At 41.8% G+C, this 16,413-nt stretch overlaps 1 protein-coding gene across 2 annotated transcripts; it reads right to left on the reverse strand.

Moving 5' to 3' along the window:
* Positions 1 to 267: 267 nt before the first annotated feature.
* On the reverse strand, positions 268 to 10,309 carry ACOD1 (aconitate decarboxylase 1). Of its 2 annotated transcripts, XM_042459120.1 has the most exons (5): positions 10,171 to 10,255; positions 7,501 to 7,662; positions 5,902 to 5,991; positions 4,789 to 4,994; positions 268 to 1,393 (listed from the first exon to the last, which is right to left on the reverse strand). In XM_042459120.1, the coding sequence occupies exons 1-5, from the start codon at positions 10,180 to 10,182 to the stop codon at positions 436 to 438; spliced, it is 1,428 nt and encodes a 475-aa protein (XP_042315054.1). In that variant the 5' UTR covers positions 10,183 to 10,255; the 3' UTR covers positions 268 to 435. The 2 variants fall into 2 exon arrangements, with proteins under 2 accessions (XP_042315054.1, XP_042315055.1); XM_042459121.1 differs by lacking the exon at positions 7,501 to 7,662 and having other exon boundaries at positions 10,171 to 10,309.
* Between the last annotated feature and the right edge of the window lie 6,104 nt (positions 10,310 to 16,413).

Raw genomic sequence — 16,413 nt, forward strand, 5'->3', positions numbered from 1 at the left:
GAATCAATCCTGGTCGAGCTTGGAATGTTACGTTTTGGACAACAACCCATATTTGAAAAAAGTGGTGTGAGGAAGGGACTCTGAAGAATATATACCTCTGCAAATGCAAGTGTCATTGTGCTCTGAAGAGCTGGTCTTGCTATGCTAAAGCCTGGGGCGGTTTATCTCGACCTCCTTTTGATAGAGGATTTTCTTCCAATAACAGCACTATCCTCCCTCCCTCCCTCCTATATATACATGCAGTGTCCATTTTGTTTTAGCTCTTAGTTTAGCTCTTAGTTATAGGATCTGCACATAAAATACATTATGTGTCATACAGATTTTGGATTCACTTTGCAGAAGTTCACCTGGTCCAAACTAAGAGGTTTTTGAGAATACTAGTCACATTCTTAAACATTCAAGGACATCTAAATATTTCCAGAACAAAGCATGATCTTAAAAGCCTCTTTCAGAGCAGCTAAGTTTAGGCTGACCTTTTGTTGACTCTTGGAGAATTGAGGTCAACACCCTGCAATCTTCTAGTTTTTCTAAATGATCAACTGTTTCAATTATGCTTTCAGTACCTTCCAGTGAAAGAACAGAGGTGACATTGGCATGGAATTTTTTCACCAGGTCCACCCTGCTCAGTGGCTTCCTCCAGTGCCCATAGAAGGTGTCACAACGCTCTGACAAGGTGTATCCATCCTGGAGGGTGATGACAACTTCACAGTAAAGGGTATTGAAACTGGGATGGTTGTTGGGAGACTGTTCTAAGTGTGTCTTGCTGAGTAGCTCATTTAGTTCTCGGCGGGAGATGTTCTCCTCCTTGAATGATTCAACAGAGATGCATCCATCTAGCAGTGCAGAGCATGCAGCGAATTGGAAAGAATGCCTAGCTTCATGTTCAGAGGAAGGGAACGGCCTATTAACGTATTGCATATCTGGGACTTTAAGCACGATTGTCTTGATTAGACCACTGGGAAGGGACTCTCCATTCTTTGCGAGGTGCCTCCTTACTGCTAGGGCTGCCTCTGCCATCCAGTGTGTCCCCAGGTGTGCTGGGAAGCTCTTGATTGCAACATCTTGTTGATCCAGCAGCCAAGAATAGGATGACAAGCTTGGCAGAGTCTGAGGCAAGTAGTCTGTGTAGAAGGCCCCAAAGCCTGACTCTAGATCCAGGATCAGTTTGTTTCCCTGGAGACCCAAGGATGCTAAGATGGCTGCTTCCAAGCCATGCCGACTTGCGTTGCCCATATGGAGAGGTTTCGTTTGGGTGGCTGCGTTGGCCAATGGGGCACCAGCATAAGAGGCAGCAATAGCTAAGGCTTCCTTACATTTAAACTGATCAAGACCCAGGAGTTTAGCGGTGGCTGCAGCACTTCCCATGGTGCCAAGTATGGATGGTGGGTGAAACCTGTGAAAGGACCGAAACAGCTTTAGTTGCCGTGTAACTCATGTTACACTGTTGAAACCACTGATTTTCCCATAAAGCAACACATGATTCCTTATATTTCCATGTATAGTTGCTTGTCTCCTGTTACCAACGTTTCTTTCTTCACAATATCCACCTGAAGTGCAAGCGAAAGAATTGGACCATCCTCTCTGTCCCAATAGCTTTCCCACTAACCTGACCCCAGATAATTCTTGTGTCTCTGTGATAAAAAGATAACTTGTCTGTTACAATAATGTTTTGGTAATATTTGGCAATGCCATTAAAATACAGGAGAAGATACATAAACAAATTAATGTAACTAAAGCAGTTTTGGGTAGTGTGTTTGTGTGTGTGTGTGTGAGAGAGAGAGAGAGATTGAGAGAGAGAGAGATTGAGAATAAAGCTAGTATCAGTTAATCAAAATGGGTGTTAGGATGCCTCTATAATTGGGGTGTAACTAAGGCATGAACCACTGTGGCTAGACCTGCTCTCCCAAAAAGAGGTGCAGCTTGCACACCAGCCAAAGCTGGGCAAAGGTGCTCTTGGACACTTTCCAGGAGCAGCATTGGGTCCAAGAGCACCCTGAAGGAACAAACCTAATCTTTCAGCGGGAGATCATCTAGAACAGGCTGCAATCCCAAACCAAGGTTAGTTTTCCTACTCTCTTGTCTGGATTAAACTTCAGTCTATTCACCTGCATCCGGACAATGATTCAGTGCTACCACAGGCTCCTTGACATCAGGTGTAAAAGAGAGAAAATGCAGGGTAATGTCAGCATACTGATGACAGCTTACTCCAAAGGTCTGGGTGACCTCTCCCAGCAGCTTCACGTAGAAATTAAAAAGCATAGTGTATTGACCCACATGGAACACCACAGACAGATGGCCTAAAGGTTGAACAACAGTCTCCCAGCACCACCCTGTGGGAATGTTACACCAAGAAAGACTAGAACTACTAGAAAGCATTGCTTCCAAGTCCGATATCAGCCAAACAATCCAGAAAGAAACCATGGATGATGATATCAAATGCCACTGAAAGATCCAGGAGGATCAACAAGGACACAATGCCCCCTGTCCAACTCCCAGTGTTGGTCATCCACTAAGGTGATCAAGGCTATTTCCCACAGCCAGGCCTGACCGCAGATTGGAATGGGTCCAGGTATTCCGTTTCAACCAAGAATGTCTGGAATTGTGCTGATACCACTCTCTTTAGGATCTTACTTAGAAAGGGGAGACTAAAGACTGGCCAATAGTTACCTAGAGAGGTGGGATTCAATGAAGACTTTTTCAACAAAGCTTTTATAGTTGCTTCTTTGAGAGAGACTGGAATATAGTCCTTTTCCAACAAAAGATTTACAACCTTCACAACCCAAGTGGCCAGTCCTCCTCTGGCAGCTTTAATTGGCCATTGGGTCTAACATACAAGTAGTAGCCTCACTTTCCCAAGCACTTGTCCACATCATCATGTTGAACTGTGGTGAGACCTCTTCTGAAAAAGCTTTCCCTGGATCATACTATATTAAATAACTATAGTGTGCCCACTCCAAATGCTGGTGCGCTATACGTGGCTTTACACTTACGTGGAAGGTTAAGCCACTTGGAATATAATGGCACACGCACCACAGCGCACATGGGAATGCTTCCCCGTTAAAACAAATGGTTTTGAGCATACATGTTTTCCCCATATGCGCAAGGGGGGGGGTCTGGAATGGATCCCCCACATATGGGGAGAGCCCACTGTATAGGCCAGTCTCAAACCTTTCATTTTTGGGCAAGGTACTGGAGAGTGTGGTGGCTTCTAAACTCCAGGAGTTCCTGGATGAAACGGATTATCTAAATCCATGTCAGTCTCATTTCAGGCTTGGTTAGGAGAAAGAGACTGCTTTGGTCACCTTGGTAGATGACATATGTAGGGAACTGGATAGGGGGAGTGTGTCCCTGTTGGTTCTAGTGGACCTTTCAGCTCCTTTTGATGCCATCAACCATGGTATCTTTCTGAGTTGCCCCTCTGGGATGGGGCTTGGAGGTACAGTTCTTTAGTGGCCCAATTTGTTCTTGGAGAGGAGTTTTCAGAAGATGGTGCTGGGGGATTCCAGTTTGATTCCTTGGCCATCGGCCTATGGGGTCTCTCAGCGTTCAGCCTTGTCCCCTATGCTTTTCAACATCTACATGAAACTGCTAGGAGAAGTTATCCAGAGTTTTGGGTGAGGTGTCACCTATATGCTGATGACACTCAGCTCTAGCACCTCTTACCATCTAATCCAATGGAAGCTGTTTATGTACTAAACCAGTACCTGACAGCTGTAATGAGGTTACACTCCCCCTGAAAATTCAGTTTCATCATTTGGGGGTATGTCCGGATTCAGTGCTGAGCCTGGAGGCCAAGGTTTCAATGGTAACCAGGAGTGCGTTTGCACAGTTAAAGCTAGCGTGCCAACTGCACCCATTCCTGGAGAAGTTGCATCTGGCCATGGTGATGTTCTGTCCCACCACCACCTTAGGCTCATTTGGTGGGAAAAAGAGAGGGCCTTCTTGGTGACTGCTCCCAGACTTTGAAACTCCCTTTCTAGAGATGCCAGGACAGTCCTGTCCTTGTCCTCCTTCCACTGACAGATACAAACACTTTTGTGCCATCAGGCTTTTTCAAACTGATAAGGGTTGGGCTTTAAAAGCATTTTAGATTTTAAGGTTTGTACAGAGCTTTTAACACATTTTAGAATTTAAAGCATAGCTGTTTTAACTGTTGAAATGGTTTAATTGTTTTTACAATTTATATTTATATAAATATATAAATATAAATATATTTATATTTATACATTTTAATGCTTTCGTATAGTTTTTAAATTGTATTGTTTTAAACTTCCTGCTCACTGCCTTGAATCCCTGTAGTGGGAGACAGGCAGGATAAAAGTAAATATAATAATAATAATAATAATAATAATAATAATAATAACGTGAAACTCATCCATCAAAACTGGACAAGTACTTGTCTCAGTCAGAACGAATCTGACCTTTATCTTCCTGGAACAGCGGTGCTGGATGAGATTTAGCTGATGTGACAGAGGCAGCAGAGAATTGTTTCTTTGCTGCCTTCACTGCTGCAAAACATGCTCTAAAATGAGCTAGAACTCATACTTAGTCAGGTTCATCCTGTCTTTCTCTACCATCATTCTAGTTGTCTATACAAGTGTTTCATTGCCCTGAGCTCAGAAAACCGAGATATGCCTGGGAGAAATTTGTCAAGTGAAACACAAGTTGCATCCCAAACCTTTCAAAGTCCAAAGGTCCATCTATGCTTTGTCTCAGTGAACACCTTTTATAAGAACTACACTATACTCGGCTTCACTCTACTATACTGAAGTTATATACTTAACATACCTTTTTGGAACATTGCTGGCCTCCTTGGAAAAATGCATCAGTCTACCTTGTACTTCGATGCCTATGTTGAAAGCCAAAAGCAGGTCCTGACCAGAAATCCTTTGCTTTTCAGACACAGCTTCAGAGACAGCAAGGAGAGCCGGCAATACAGCTCCAGAGGGGTGTGTGGTTGGATGCCAAGTGTCATCAAAATCCATGGAGTGAGTCTTTTGAAAGAAAGAAAGATATCCTAATTTTAAATCAAAGATTTGTATATATTATAAAAATAAAAATGCTGATCTCAAGACTTCCTATTAAAATATTGCTGTTGTTGACTTTCAAATCATTTCTGACTTAATGCGACCCTGTTTTCTTGGCAAGATTTGTTCAGAGGGGGTTTACCTTTGGCGTTCTCTGAGGCTGAGAGAGTATGACTTGCGAATGGTTACCCAGTAGATTTCCATGGCTGAGTGGAGATTTGAAACCTTGTCTCCCTGTGTCTTAGTCCAAAGTTCAAACCACGACACTGCTGGCTCAATATTATAACACTAATGTAGAAATAGCAACCGGCTGCAGACTGGTGATTGGTTCACTTGCCCAAGACATCATTGTATATGACAAGACCTTTTATTAAAGTGGAAAAATAGTGCTCAAACTACATGAAAGCTTGGAAATATTATCTCTTTCTTTCTTTCTTTCTTTTTTTTTGGGGGGGGGGAGTGTAGCACCCAGTATCCTCAAGCCATCATGGTGGCATAGGGATTCTAGATTGTGGTCCAAAAAAGTATTTTTCCCATAGGTTCTGGGCTACATAACACTAGAAACTACATTGCTATCTCATGAGCAACAATAACATGGATTTTTCTTTGATCTGAAAAAGACAGATGTGCAGAAAAGAGAAATTGCAGGAATATAGCATGTAAAATGCCTCATAGGATGCAAGTAAGGTTGCAGTGCAGCACTTACTTGGGAGTAAGTTCTATGAATTCATGGGAATTCTTTCTGAATAAACATGAATAGGATTGCACTGTATGTCAAGCACAGTGGTTTCTCACTAAACGCCCAGTCTAGCAGTACACTGAAATAGCCTGCAAAGCATGCGCCATCTAGAAGTGTGTTTGTAGCATTCCTTACCGCCACTCCATTCACAAAAGCTGCATACAGGGCAGGAAGCTTGAGATCTGAGTGACCCCAGACAGAACTTGACGTATCAGAGCTGTAGATCTGAAATCACAGGACACAGTTTAATATACAGTTCGGGCACAAGGCATATAAAGACATGTCATTTTAAGTTCATTATTTTGCAGGACGAACACCCCAATTCATACCACTAAAATAAAGCTAGTTTTTGCCTCCATGTATTACACAGAAACCACTTGAAGAAAGAAGGGTGTTCTGAAAATACAGAATTTGCATTCCCCACAAATACCTCTATGATCATGGACATTTTATTGCTTGCAATACACTAAAATTCTCATAGGGTCAGTAAACACCATAGATTAACGCATGCAGGAAGCTTTTTTTAAAAATAAAAAATCTGCCTGGATCAAAGATAAGGGAGACTTCCTGCCTAAATCACAGGAGAAGTGAGAGTACTAACAGCCTGTGCCTGGTTTGTTCTTACTCACTGTTGGACATTACCGCTGCAATACCATGAGGAAGCTCAGGTTCACACTGCATCTGACAAATCTGCAGAGAGCTCCCTTGTAGCCTTGAATTTAGAATAGCAGAAATTGCTTTTTGCAAAGTTAGACTGTTGGTCCCTCAGCCCACTGTTTTTTACACTAGTGCTACTCAAAGTGGTGGCGGTCCTCATGCAAATATGAGCATAATGTGGCACAAACATGAGGCTGATCCCTGGCATTTTGCGGGGTGGGAATGTTGGTCCACCCTATCCAATGGTTTGAAAAGCAGTGGTTTATGCTGAAAAGTGGCAGCTCTCCAGAGTCTCATGGGGCATCTACATTGTAGAAATAATGCTGTTTGACAACACTTTAAGTGTATGGAATCCTGAGTTTTATAAGGTCTTTAGCTTTCTCTGCCAAAGAGTGCTGGTGCTCAAAACCTCCCAAATCCCAGGATTGTGTAGGATGGAGCTATGGCAGTTAAAGCAGTGTCAAACTGCATTATTTCTACAGTGTAGATGAAATCATAGTCAGGAGAGGTTTCTCACCTCACTTCAATGGAGATGCCAAGGACTGGCCCTGGAACCTTTTGCATGTACTCTTTTTCTTTCTTCTCAAGTCCATGAACAATATGCCATGAAATATACGATGTCACAGTCTGTTTGTAAGTGCAGATGGACAGTAAAATTTCTGCTGGTGTTGAGGCCAGTGCTCTTTGCTACACATACTTTTTAGCAATACACACACACACACACACACACACAGAGTATAGCCACCTTGGGTCCCATCCTGGGAAACAGGTGGCATAATAAATAAATAAATAAAATTAGAATACATTGTGCAATGTCATAGTATTTATAGATAAAATTATTGCAACATTATTAAAAACAATTCGTATAAAATTACCTTGAGGTTATGTGTATAAGATGTATATGAAACATTAATGAAATTCATGTTTAGACTTGGGTCTCACCTCCAAGATATCACATTCCAAAATACGAAAAAATCCCAAACACTTCTGGTCCCAAGCATTTCAGATAAGAGAAACTCAATCTGTACTTGCTTTTAAGAATAATTGTTCACATTACGGATATTGTGAGAATCATACCTTACTGTATTGTATCATTTTCTGAAAAACATCCGTCCTGGTGCCCAGCAGCCCAACTCCTAGGGTGTCCAGAATCATCCGTTTGCTCCTCTGGACCACCACATCTGTCAGGTGGCTTGGTTTCAACCCATGGATTATGTTAGCAAAATTTCCAGTAATATTCTAACAAACAAACGAACAATCTTTCTTAGTTATCAATGTTTAGTATTCTCAGTGTCACTCCTGTCCCCATAGCTGCTACTGTATTTTCTAAACTCCTTCCACAGATCTGAATTGGGTAAATGTTTTGTTTTGTTTTAGGACTATAGCTCTAAAAAGCTGCCTGGATGATTCAGATGGTCCAAAGAAGGAACACTTCCAAACTCTGTTGGAGGGCCATAGTACAAGCAGTTTCATATACATCTGCCACCACTGTTCAGTGTTCAACAATTTGGGCTGGAAACAGTGGCCTAAATACACCGCATCCATTAGATATATCTACTACAGTAATAGATTGAATGGGTGTCCTCTAATTGACATTTAACCAACAGGGTGGCATTAGTATAAGCATAACCATTGCTCTAGGTGTCTTCTACAGTCTCAAAATCTGCAAAATAAGTTTGGTCACAAAGAGAAGAGAATGTATAGACCAGGCTTGCACAGCAAGTGACTGACCAACATATCTAATCCCAAGTCTATTTTTCAAATCCAATTGCTAGCCTGGCCCCAACAAACATAGGGGAGGGCTATCCAGTTCCTAGTAGATTTCATCCATAGAGCTGGACTGCATTTTCCTTGCCAGCTTTCTACTTATGCAAACCTTCTCTACACAAAAACAAAATGCTTCAAAAGATCACAAGTGCAAATCATATTAAACAAATCAATGTACTTGCAAACAGACGGCTATAGAGAGAAAATGTTTTCTTTCTATAATTATGTTTTTGCAATTATATTGATTTATGTTATAAGCTTTGCAGTTGTGTGCTTTTTAAGTATATCAGTTTGGTTGGGTTTGGTTTGATTTTGACTGCTACCTCTTTGTGTTATTTGGGTTAGACCTTTTCCACACCACGGGAACAAATACTTGCAACAAGCCACCTGCAGTTCCCTTAAAAGCTCTGTCCAAATACATTAAATTTTCCACGTTGTCTTGTTCTTTGGAATATAAGAAGCTGCCTCATATTCATCCAAATTCCTTGTCCTAAGGACCCTTTCCTTAGACTGCTTCCACATTTAACAGGCAACAGTTTGGGGGCAACAAGAAAAGGCACCAGATAATGATTTAATGTGTTATATTATATATATTTATTGCCAGGAAGCCAAAATACTACCACCAATAAGAACAACAACAACAACAACAACAACAATAACAACTTTGCAGGATTTAGGGAGAGCTTAGAAATGTTACTCTTTGGATTTTAGTTCCCACAATACTGGGCGTAGTAGTCCAAAAAGTAAGAATACCCATTTCTGAATTCAGGTACTCTGCCTCTTCACTTGGTTGGGTGAGTGGCACCACTTGTTGCACTACCCTAGGCATTAAAATCTCTTGGGCTGGCCTTATGCCTAGCCCAGTATCTTCTGTGCTCTCGCAGTGCCTCACCTGCAGGTTCTCAGACTAAATCCTTTCCTAGCACTTGTTACCTGATCCCTTCAATCCCAGCAGATACACAATGCCCTGGTTTTGCATGTGGAAATACTGTACAGCTGGCCATTCAACACCACCCAGATTTGTCGTTTAGCTGCTGCAGCACACACCCCTCCCTGCAGCTACAGTGGTACCTCGGGATACGAAATACCCAGGTTACGAAATTTTCGGGATACGAAAAAATCCCATTGGAAATCATTGTTCCGGGTTACGAATGTTTTTTCGGGTTACGAAGAAAATTTTTGGTGCTTTTCGGCGCTTTTTCGCATGAAACGCGGCTTTTCCCCATTAGCGCCTATGGCAATTCGGCTTACGAAGGCTTTTCGGGTTACGAAAGCGGCCGCGGAACGAATTAATTTCGTAACCCGAGGCACCACTGTATTCTGTGGTTTTGTGGAGAGTGGGCTGAGGGATTGGAGAAGTGTCTGACTATGTCCCTGTAGTCAGACACAGACTGATTACATTGTCCATCAGGATCCATTGGGATCTCCTGGAAGTCTCAATAGATTAGGTAGTGTAGCCACAAGGTTGTGAGTTCGATCCCAGGGGCTCCAAGGTTGACTCAGCCTTCCATCTTTTTGTAACTTGGTAAAATGAGTACCCATCTTGTTGGGAGCAATTAGCTTACAGACTGTAAACTGCTTAGAGAGTGCTGGGTTCACTGATAAGTGCTATAGAAATGTACATGCTATTGCTATTCCTAATTATCTGCACCTGGAGCATAGCCAGATGTTTCTCCAATCCTCCATCCCCGTTATCCATGGAGAGGCTTCAGTGAATCCAGGGAGATCCATCTGATCATTGCAGAGGATGGAAGAGAATACTAACCTCAGCAGTGGTCCCTCAAAAAGGCATACACAGGCATAAAGTGGATATATGCCTGCACATGCTACTAATAGGATGCCAGCAAATTTTATCACTCTGGTATGTGAAAGTGCCCTGGCCTGATCTTCCTCTTTCTCCAGCTGTTTGATTCGGCAAGGATTTTAGAGCCTCCACATACCCTGCTTCTCCCTCTTGAGAGTAATAAATGAAAAGAATACCTTTGCCCACATCCTGCAGTGAGTGGCACCTTCTTTTTGATTCTCAAATCAGGTCCCAGGAGCAACCTTGGAAGTGATCAGCTTTCCTGAGAAAGGCAAAAGGCCCCCTTCCTTTTTATATGATGGGAAGAACTGCTGTGTGGAGTGTGAGTTCCCATCTTGGCCCTGCCTCTGCCCAGAAGTTTCCCCTTTTCAACATTTCCAACTTTCCCCTGATTAAGTTCACACTGGCTGCAGACTACCGTGGATCCTGAATTGCAGCAGTGCATGAGTCAAATTTGTGTCATGTACAAAAAAGACAGAAAGCATTTCAGATTTTTAAGTAGAGGCAAAACATAAACAGAGCTGGGAAGCTAGTAATCCTCAGGCTATACTCTTCAAGGGTTATTCACATTGTGAAAATAATCCAGGATGAATCCGAGTTAAATCTCCATTGTTCACACACATCCCAAATGCACCTGATTAAGTTTTGGAGGGAGGTCTGCCAACCCCCCCCCCCTTAATCTGGGGAAGGAGTGATGTTTTCTCAACCACATGGACTGTTGATGATGCAAATACATTTGAAACCCATTAAAGGCATGATGAGTTTTATCCTGAGTCTATTTGGGTCTATTCACATCATTGTTCACACAGCTAATGATGCAAATCATTCGTAAAAACTCAGGAAAAAGACCAATATTGATTATCCTGGGGTAAGTAGGATTTTTGGCAACCCCCCCACCCTTCCAACATAATAGTGTGTATTCAGGATGCATGTGAACAACAAAGATTCATCCTGAATGCATCCTGGATTATTTTCATCACCCCATAAAAAGGAGTTCCACATGTTCATATGCATCCCGGAGTTGAGGTCGATGTGGTTCCATAGTGTGAATAACTCGGAATGTGTGGGTAAGATGATTCATATTGTAGTGGTAAAAATCAGTGTGTGAATTACCCCTCAGATAGAGCACACCAATCCCACCTCGATCCATCTGAGAGACAGGAAACTATAAATAAATTTTATTATTATTTATTATTAATGTCCTGTGTAAGGACTTCCAGTGTACTGCAAATACACTGGGCCTTTGGTATCCACTGGGAGTTGGTTCCAGGATCCCTTGTGGATACCAAAATCTATGGATGCTCAAGTTCCATGGAAAACAATGGCAAAGTAAAATGGTGTGTCTTATGTAAAATAGCAAAATCAAAGTTTGCTTTTTGGAATTTATATATTTTTAAAATTTTCAAACCATGGATAAAGAATCTGTGAATATGGTGGGCCAACTATAACTCAAGGCTCCTGTATAGCGTTCTCAAATCTCTGGCCCTTCTTCTCTAGTCCTCATAGCAAGGAAGAAGAATCTCAGGGTGACAGTGCTGCCTGAAAAATGTGTATATTTCCCATTGAAATTTGTATGGCATACTTCATACAACTATGGTTGATGCTTAATGTCTCATGCTTTATAACACCACCAGGGGCTTTATGACACCACATTTGTCATATTGCCCTTGTAGCATCACCAGGGCCCATCTTCTGTGACATCACAGTGGCTCATCCCTAGGTTTCAGATTTTGGCCCTGAAGTTCAAGACATGGGATAGTCCTGACCTGGCAACCCTACTCCTTTAAGCCCAAGGAGACTCAAAGCTCAGAGGAGGTTTATAAGTTACTCTTGTATTCCATCCATCCACCAATGAACCCATGGCTCTCCTTCTCTATCATATCTTTCTTCTCACAACAATCGTGTCAGGTAGGCCAGGCTGAGGGGGAGTGAGTAGACCCCATTAGTCTCTGTGATTAACACAATAATGTGATGCAGTGCTTGTTTGCACCGTACCACTTCACTCCTTTGCTGGGGTTGCATATTAAAATTACAGTTTGTCCCCCCTTCCCACCATTTAATGTTCACATGAAGTTCTAGCCAAGCTTGTGTCTTGAACTTGTAGTTTTCTGTATTAAGGATGCAGTGGTTTTTAATGTAACAAAAAAGATAGAACATGTGCTATCCTACCTGTAGTAATGTACTCCAGCAAGAGAGGACTGAATCATATGATTTAGCTAATCATATAGCCTGGTTGCCTCAAGCTTCTCATTTGAGAGTAGAGGCAATAATGTACTTTAAGAGGCCTCTGCCCAAGAATTAACTGCTGGGTGAAATAGTGGCCTGTTACAGACTGCCAAAATAAAGCTGCTTCGGGTCTCTTTGGAGGTATGCTGTTTAAATGATGCATGCATCCGAAGAATCCGGAAGCTGCACCAAAAGCTGCACTCCGGTGCTTAGGAATGGAGTGTGGCTTTGGCGCGAACTCTGGACTCTTGGGACCCATGCATCAATAAAATAGCATACTTCCAAAGAGACCCGAAGCAGCTTTATTTTGGCAGTCTGTAACAGGCCAGTGTTTCCTTTGTATAGCCTGCCTATAACCTCAGAATTGTTATTTTAAGAGGATTAGGGTGCATCTCGATGCATCTTGATTTTGTGGGGGGCTCTGAGGTGTAAATATATATAATGGGATATTAAAGTTAGGATTGTCCGTGCCATGTTTCTGTCTCCATGTATGGATATGAGAGCTGGACTGAGAAGAAAGTTTATAGGAAGAAAATCTACTCATTTCAAATGTGGTGCTGGAGAAGTGTTTTGCAGATACTTGGACTGCTAAAAAGAAAATTGGGCCATACAGCAAATCAGGCTTGAACTCTTCCTAGAAGCCAAGATGACTAAAATGAGACTGTTGTACTTTGGTCACATCATGAGAAGACATTATTCACTAGAAAAGACAGTAATGCTTGGTTAGGTAGATGGCAGTAGGAAAAGAGGAAGATCACAATACAGATGGATAGACTCCATCAAGGAAGCCATAACTCTGAGTCTGCAAGGCCTGAGCAGGATGACTGAAGATAGGGAGATTTGGAAATCTCTCATTCATAGAGTCACCATGGCTGCATCTGCACTGCAGAATTAATACAGCTTGACACCGTTTTAACTGCCATGGCTCAATGCCATTGAATTCTGGGAATTGTAGATTTGTGATATATTTAGCCTTCTCTGTTAGAGAGCTCTGGTGCCAGAACAAATTACAGTTCCCAGAATTCCATGCACTGAACCATGGCAGTTAAAGTGGTGTCAAACTGGATTATTTCTGCAGTGCCCTGAGTCAAGGGCAACTTTGAAGGCAGTTAACAACAACAATACATTTCTCTCCTTCTCCCATTTTCTATCATTCTTTTTCCAACCTAGCTGCACAACAAGTAGATGGATTGAAAGAAAAAGTCTGAGTGGTGACTTTTGTAAATGTTTAAATTTGGGAAACTCCATCCGCTAGCAAAATTTCCTTTGCATGTGCTTTGTGATGCTACGATTTAAGATTGTGCAATCTAAGAACACGGGTCATCCTTACTATCTGAGCTTCCCCTTTCATTTTCAACTTCTTCAAAACACATGTTGAACACAACCCAGGAAGCCTAAGCAGGCAGGCTCCGGGAGATAGTGTTGCCTCTTTCCTCTATGACAACAAACTCATGCAGCCTTTCTCACAACCAGCTTCCTTCCCTTCTTTGGAAAATAGATATTATGTACTTCTATCTAATGACCTTACACACTTATTGTATGAGTGGTAAGAACTCCAAGGTATAAGTGTTTTTACTCAGAGAATAGTTAGTTGGTAAGAGATTCTTAGAGACCGACTGCATTTCAGATATATTTTTTACATATATACACAAGTTCAGAATAAATAGACGCTCATAGCATTACAACTCCATCATCTACTATGCTCAGATATGGATGGCTTTAGCATGTCATTACATTAATACCTTTAAAAATAATTTGATTTCTGGTAGATTTGCCAGCATCAACGGACTCTTCAAAAGAATCCCTCAGTTGTTGTTTTTTTTTTTGTCTCTCTTTCTAAAACCTGCCAGCTTCTTCACAGCAAAATTGTTTGACAAACTACCTTTCCAGAAGGTTAGTGGAATAATAATGAGCCATCTTCTATCATTTGTGCCTTTTTGGACTGTCTTAGCTCTCACCGAGAGTCATTACCAAAATATTATGAGCTATGACCAGATCTTCTCTCCCTCCCAATCTCAAGTTATATTGTCTCTGGGGAACCCACATGGATAGCTCTGAGAACATAAATCACAGAGATGGAAGAGTTCCATGAAAGGTCATTTAGATCAACTCCAAATCTCATTCTCTCCAAGCAGGCTGGCACTTGTAGGAAAGTGGTACATTTTGTACAGGTTATTTTGTTCCATCAGTAGCTTAAAAAAACCCAAAAGGCAGGGTTCCATGTAAATTTCCAAAAAGAACATGTACATTTTCATAACTTCTTGTTGATATATGCCTTCAAGTGAGCTCCAACGTGTGGTGACCCTAGCCTAGGCTTTTCTTGACAAGATTTTTTCAGAGGAGGTTTGCCATTGCCTTCCTCTTAAGCCAAGAAAGTGTGACAAGTTTGGTATCCCCGCCACTGGGTTTTGTTTTTTGTTTTTTTGGCTCTCTTCAGAGCTTGGCAAATTGTTTTTAAAGTAATGACATGTTGAAGCCATCCATATCTGAGCAGTAGCTGGATGATGCTTTGAGACCTCAGAGCATCATTCTACAACTAGTGCATTATGGATGGTTTTAGCTTGGCATTATGATAATACTTCTTAAAAAGTAACCTTCTTAACTGTGCTCCTTTTTATAGTAGATGTCAATATAAAAAGAATTTCTATAATTTAAATAGAGATATAAATAATGTCATCTTAATAACAAAGACTCTGACCAGGTGCTCTGTCTGCCTGCTTTGTAGGTGTTAACGTTAGGTGCTAAGGGCTATTTAGGTGCTAAGTGCTGATGGGCAACTTCAAGTCCCTTTCAAGTCTCTCCCTTTTTTGGGTTTTTCCTCTTTAAATCAGATTCAGACATGCCTTGAAAAGACCTTTCAATCAGGTTGTGTGTGGCCTTCCAGCTCTTGTTGAACTGCAAGAACCTTTATCCCTGACCATTGGCCTTGCTGGTTAGGGTTTACAGGAGCCCAAAAACATCTAGAGGGCTCCAGGTTCTTCATTTTCTTCATAAAGAGGGCATCTTGAGACAGAAGGCTGATTCAAGACATGCCTTCAACCAGCAGAAGGTGCGCTAGGGCACATGACAGAGCAAGGCTACCACCTTGGAAAATGGTGGCCAGAGGCTTTGATATCAGTGAGCCAATGAACGTGCTTCAGGTTTTAATCTGTAATTTAAATTTTAATCTGTAATTCATTCCATTTGGAGAGGCGGGAAATACAAATAAATTGTATCATCATCATCATCATCATCATCATCAAAGAAGCCATGCAAGATGCTGAATTCTACCCCCAAAATAAGTTTAGCACCTTGTATAGCTCCTTTAACATTCAGGTTAATACCTAGAATGGATTCTCTGCCCCAGTGATATCAAAGCCACTAGCTGACATTGCTTGGAAACCTGTCAGGTGTTTCCCACTGTGACAACAAGGTACTAAAGTAGTCTTCCCTTGCAACATGCACCCATGGGGAGCACTGCCTGTCCTTCAAGTCATGGTTTCAGATCACAGGAGTCCATTGGGAGGCTTGGTGATGTTTGACAAGACTGGATTATATCCTTCAAAAATCCTCCCAAACATTCGGCAGCCTGCCAAGTGTTATGGGGCAGCTGCTCGGGTTTTACTTTTTAAAGCCATATCTAAATGTAAATGTTAGTTTTGCTCACTTGTCCAACTACTGAGTGGATCTAAACATTAAAAAAGTTATTTGTTTCCCAGTTGACAGAATCACTGTATCAAAAGGGCACTGAACATCCTTAAGAAAACACCTTTCCTTCCAGTGCTGCTAGGTATCATTTTTATGTACCTAAGCTGAAGGAAGATCTGAAGCCTTTCCTCTTCCCTTTTTAGTACTGCACCAGTAGCTCCTCCTGCAAGTGTCATTTGGTTTTTTAATCGGCTGTCACCACCCACTGCTTGGGAAAGCTCTGCTTATTCTGCTTCTTAAGCTTTCCGCTCATACCATCAGAGCCTGACTAGATATCATGTGGACAGCAAAGGCGTGTGCCTGAACCCTTGAATGTATGTCTTTTATTTCACAGGTGCAGGACGTGATGGGTTTGAGGAGACCAATGGCAAGAGCTTGGGAGAAAAGAATCTCACAGACATTGATGGAAAGGTGGATATATATTTAAGTGCATAGCTCACGTTTCTACTTGTGTTTTCTTTTGGCAGTTCCTTGTCAATTGAAAGAGGAAGGGGAAGAATTGTGCC

The sequence above is a fragment of the Sceloporus undulatus genome, chromosome 3 (assembly GCF_019175285.1).
Source record: "Sceloporus undulatus isolate JIND9_A2432 ecotype Alabama chromosome 3, SceUnd_v1.1, whole genome shotgun sequence".
Taxonomy (NCBI): domain Eukaryota; kingdom Metazoa; phylum Chordata; class Lepidosauria; order Squamata; family Phrynosomatidae; genus Sceloporus; species Sceloporus undulatus.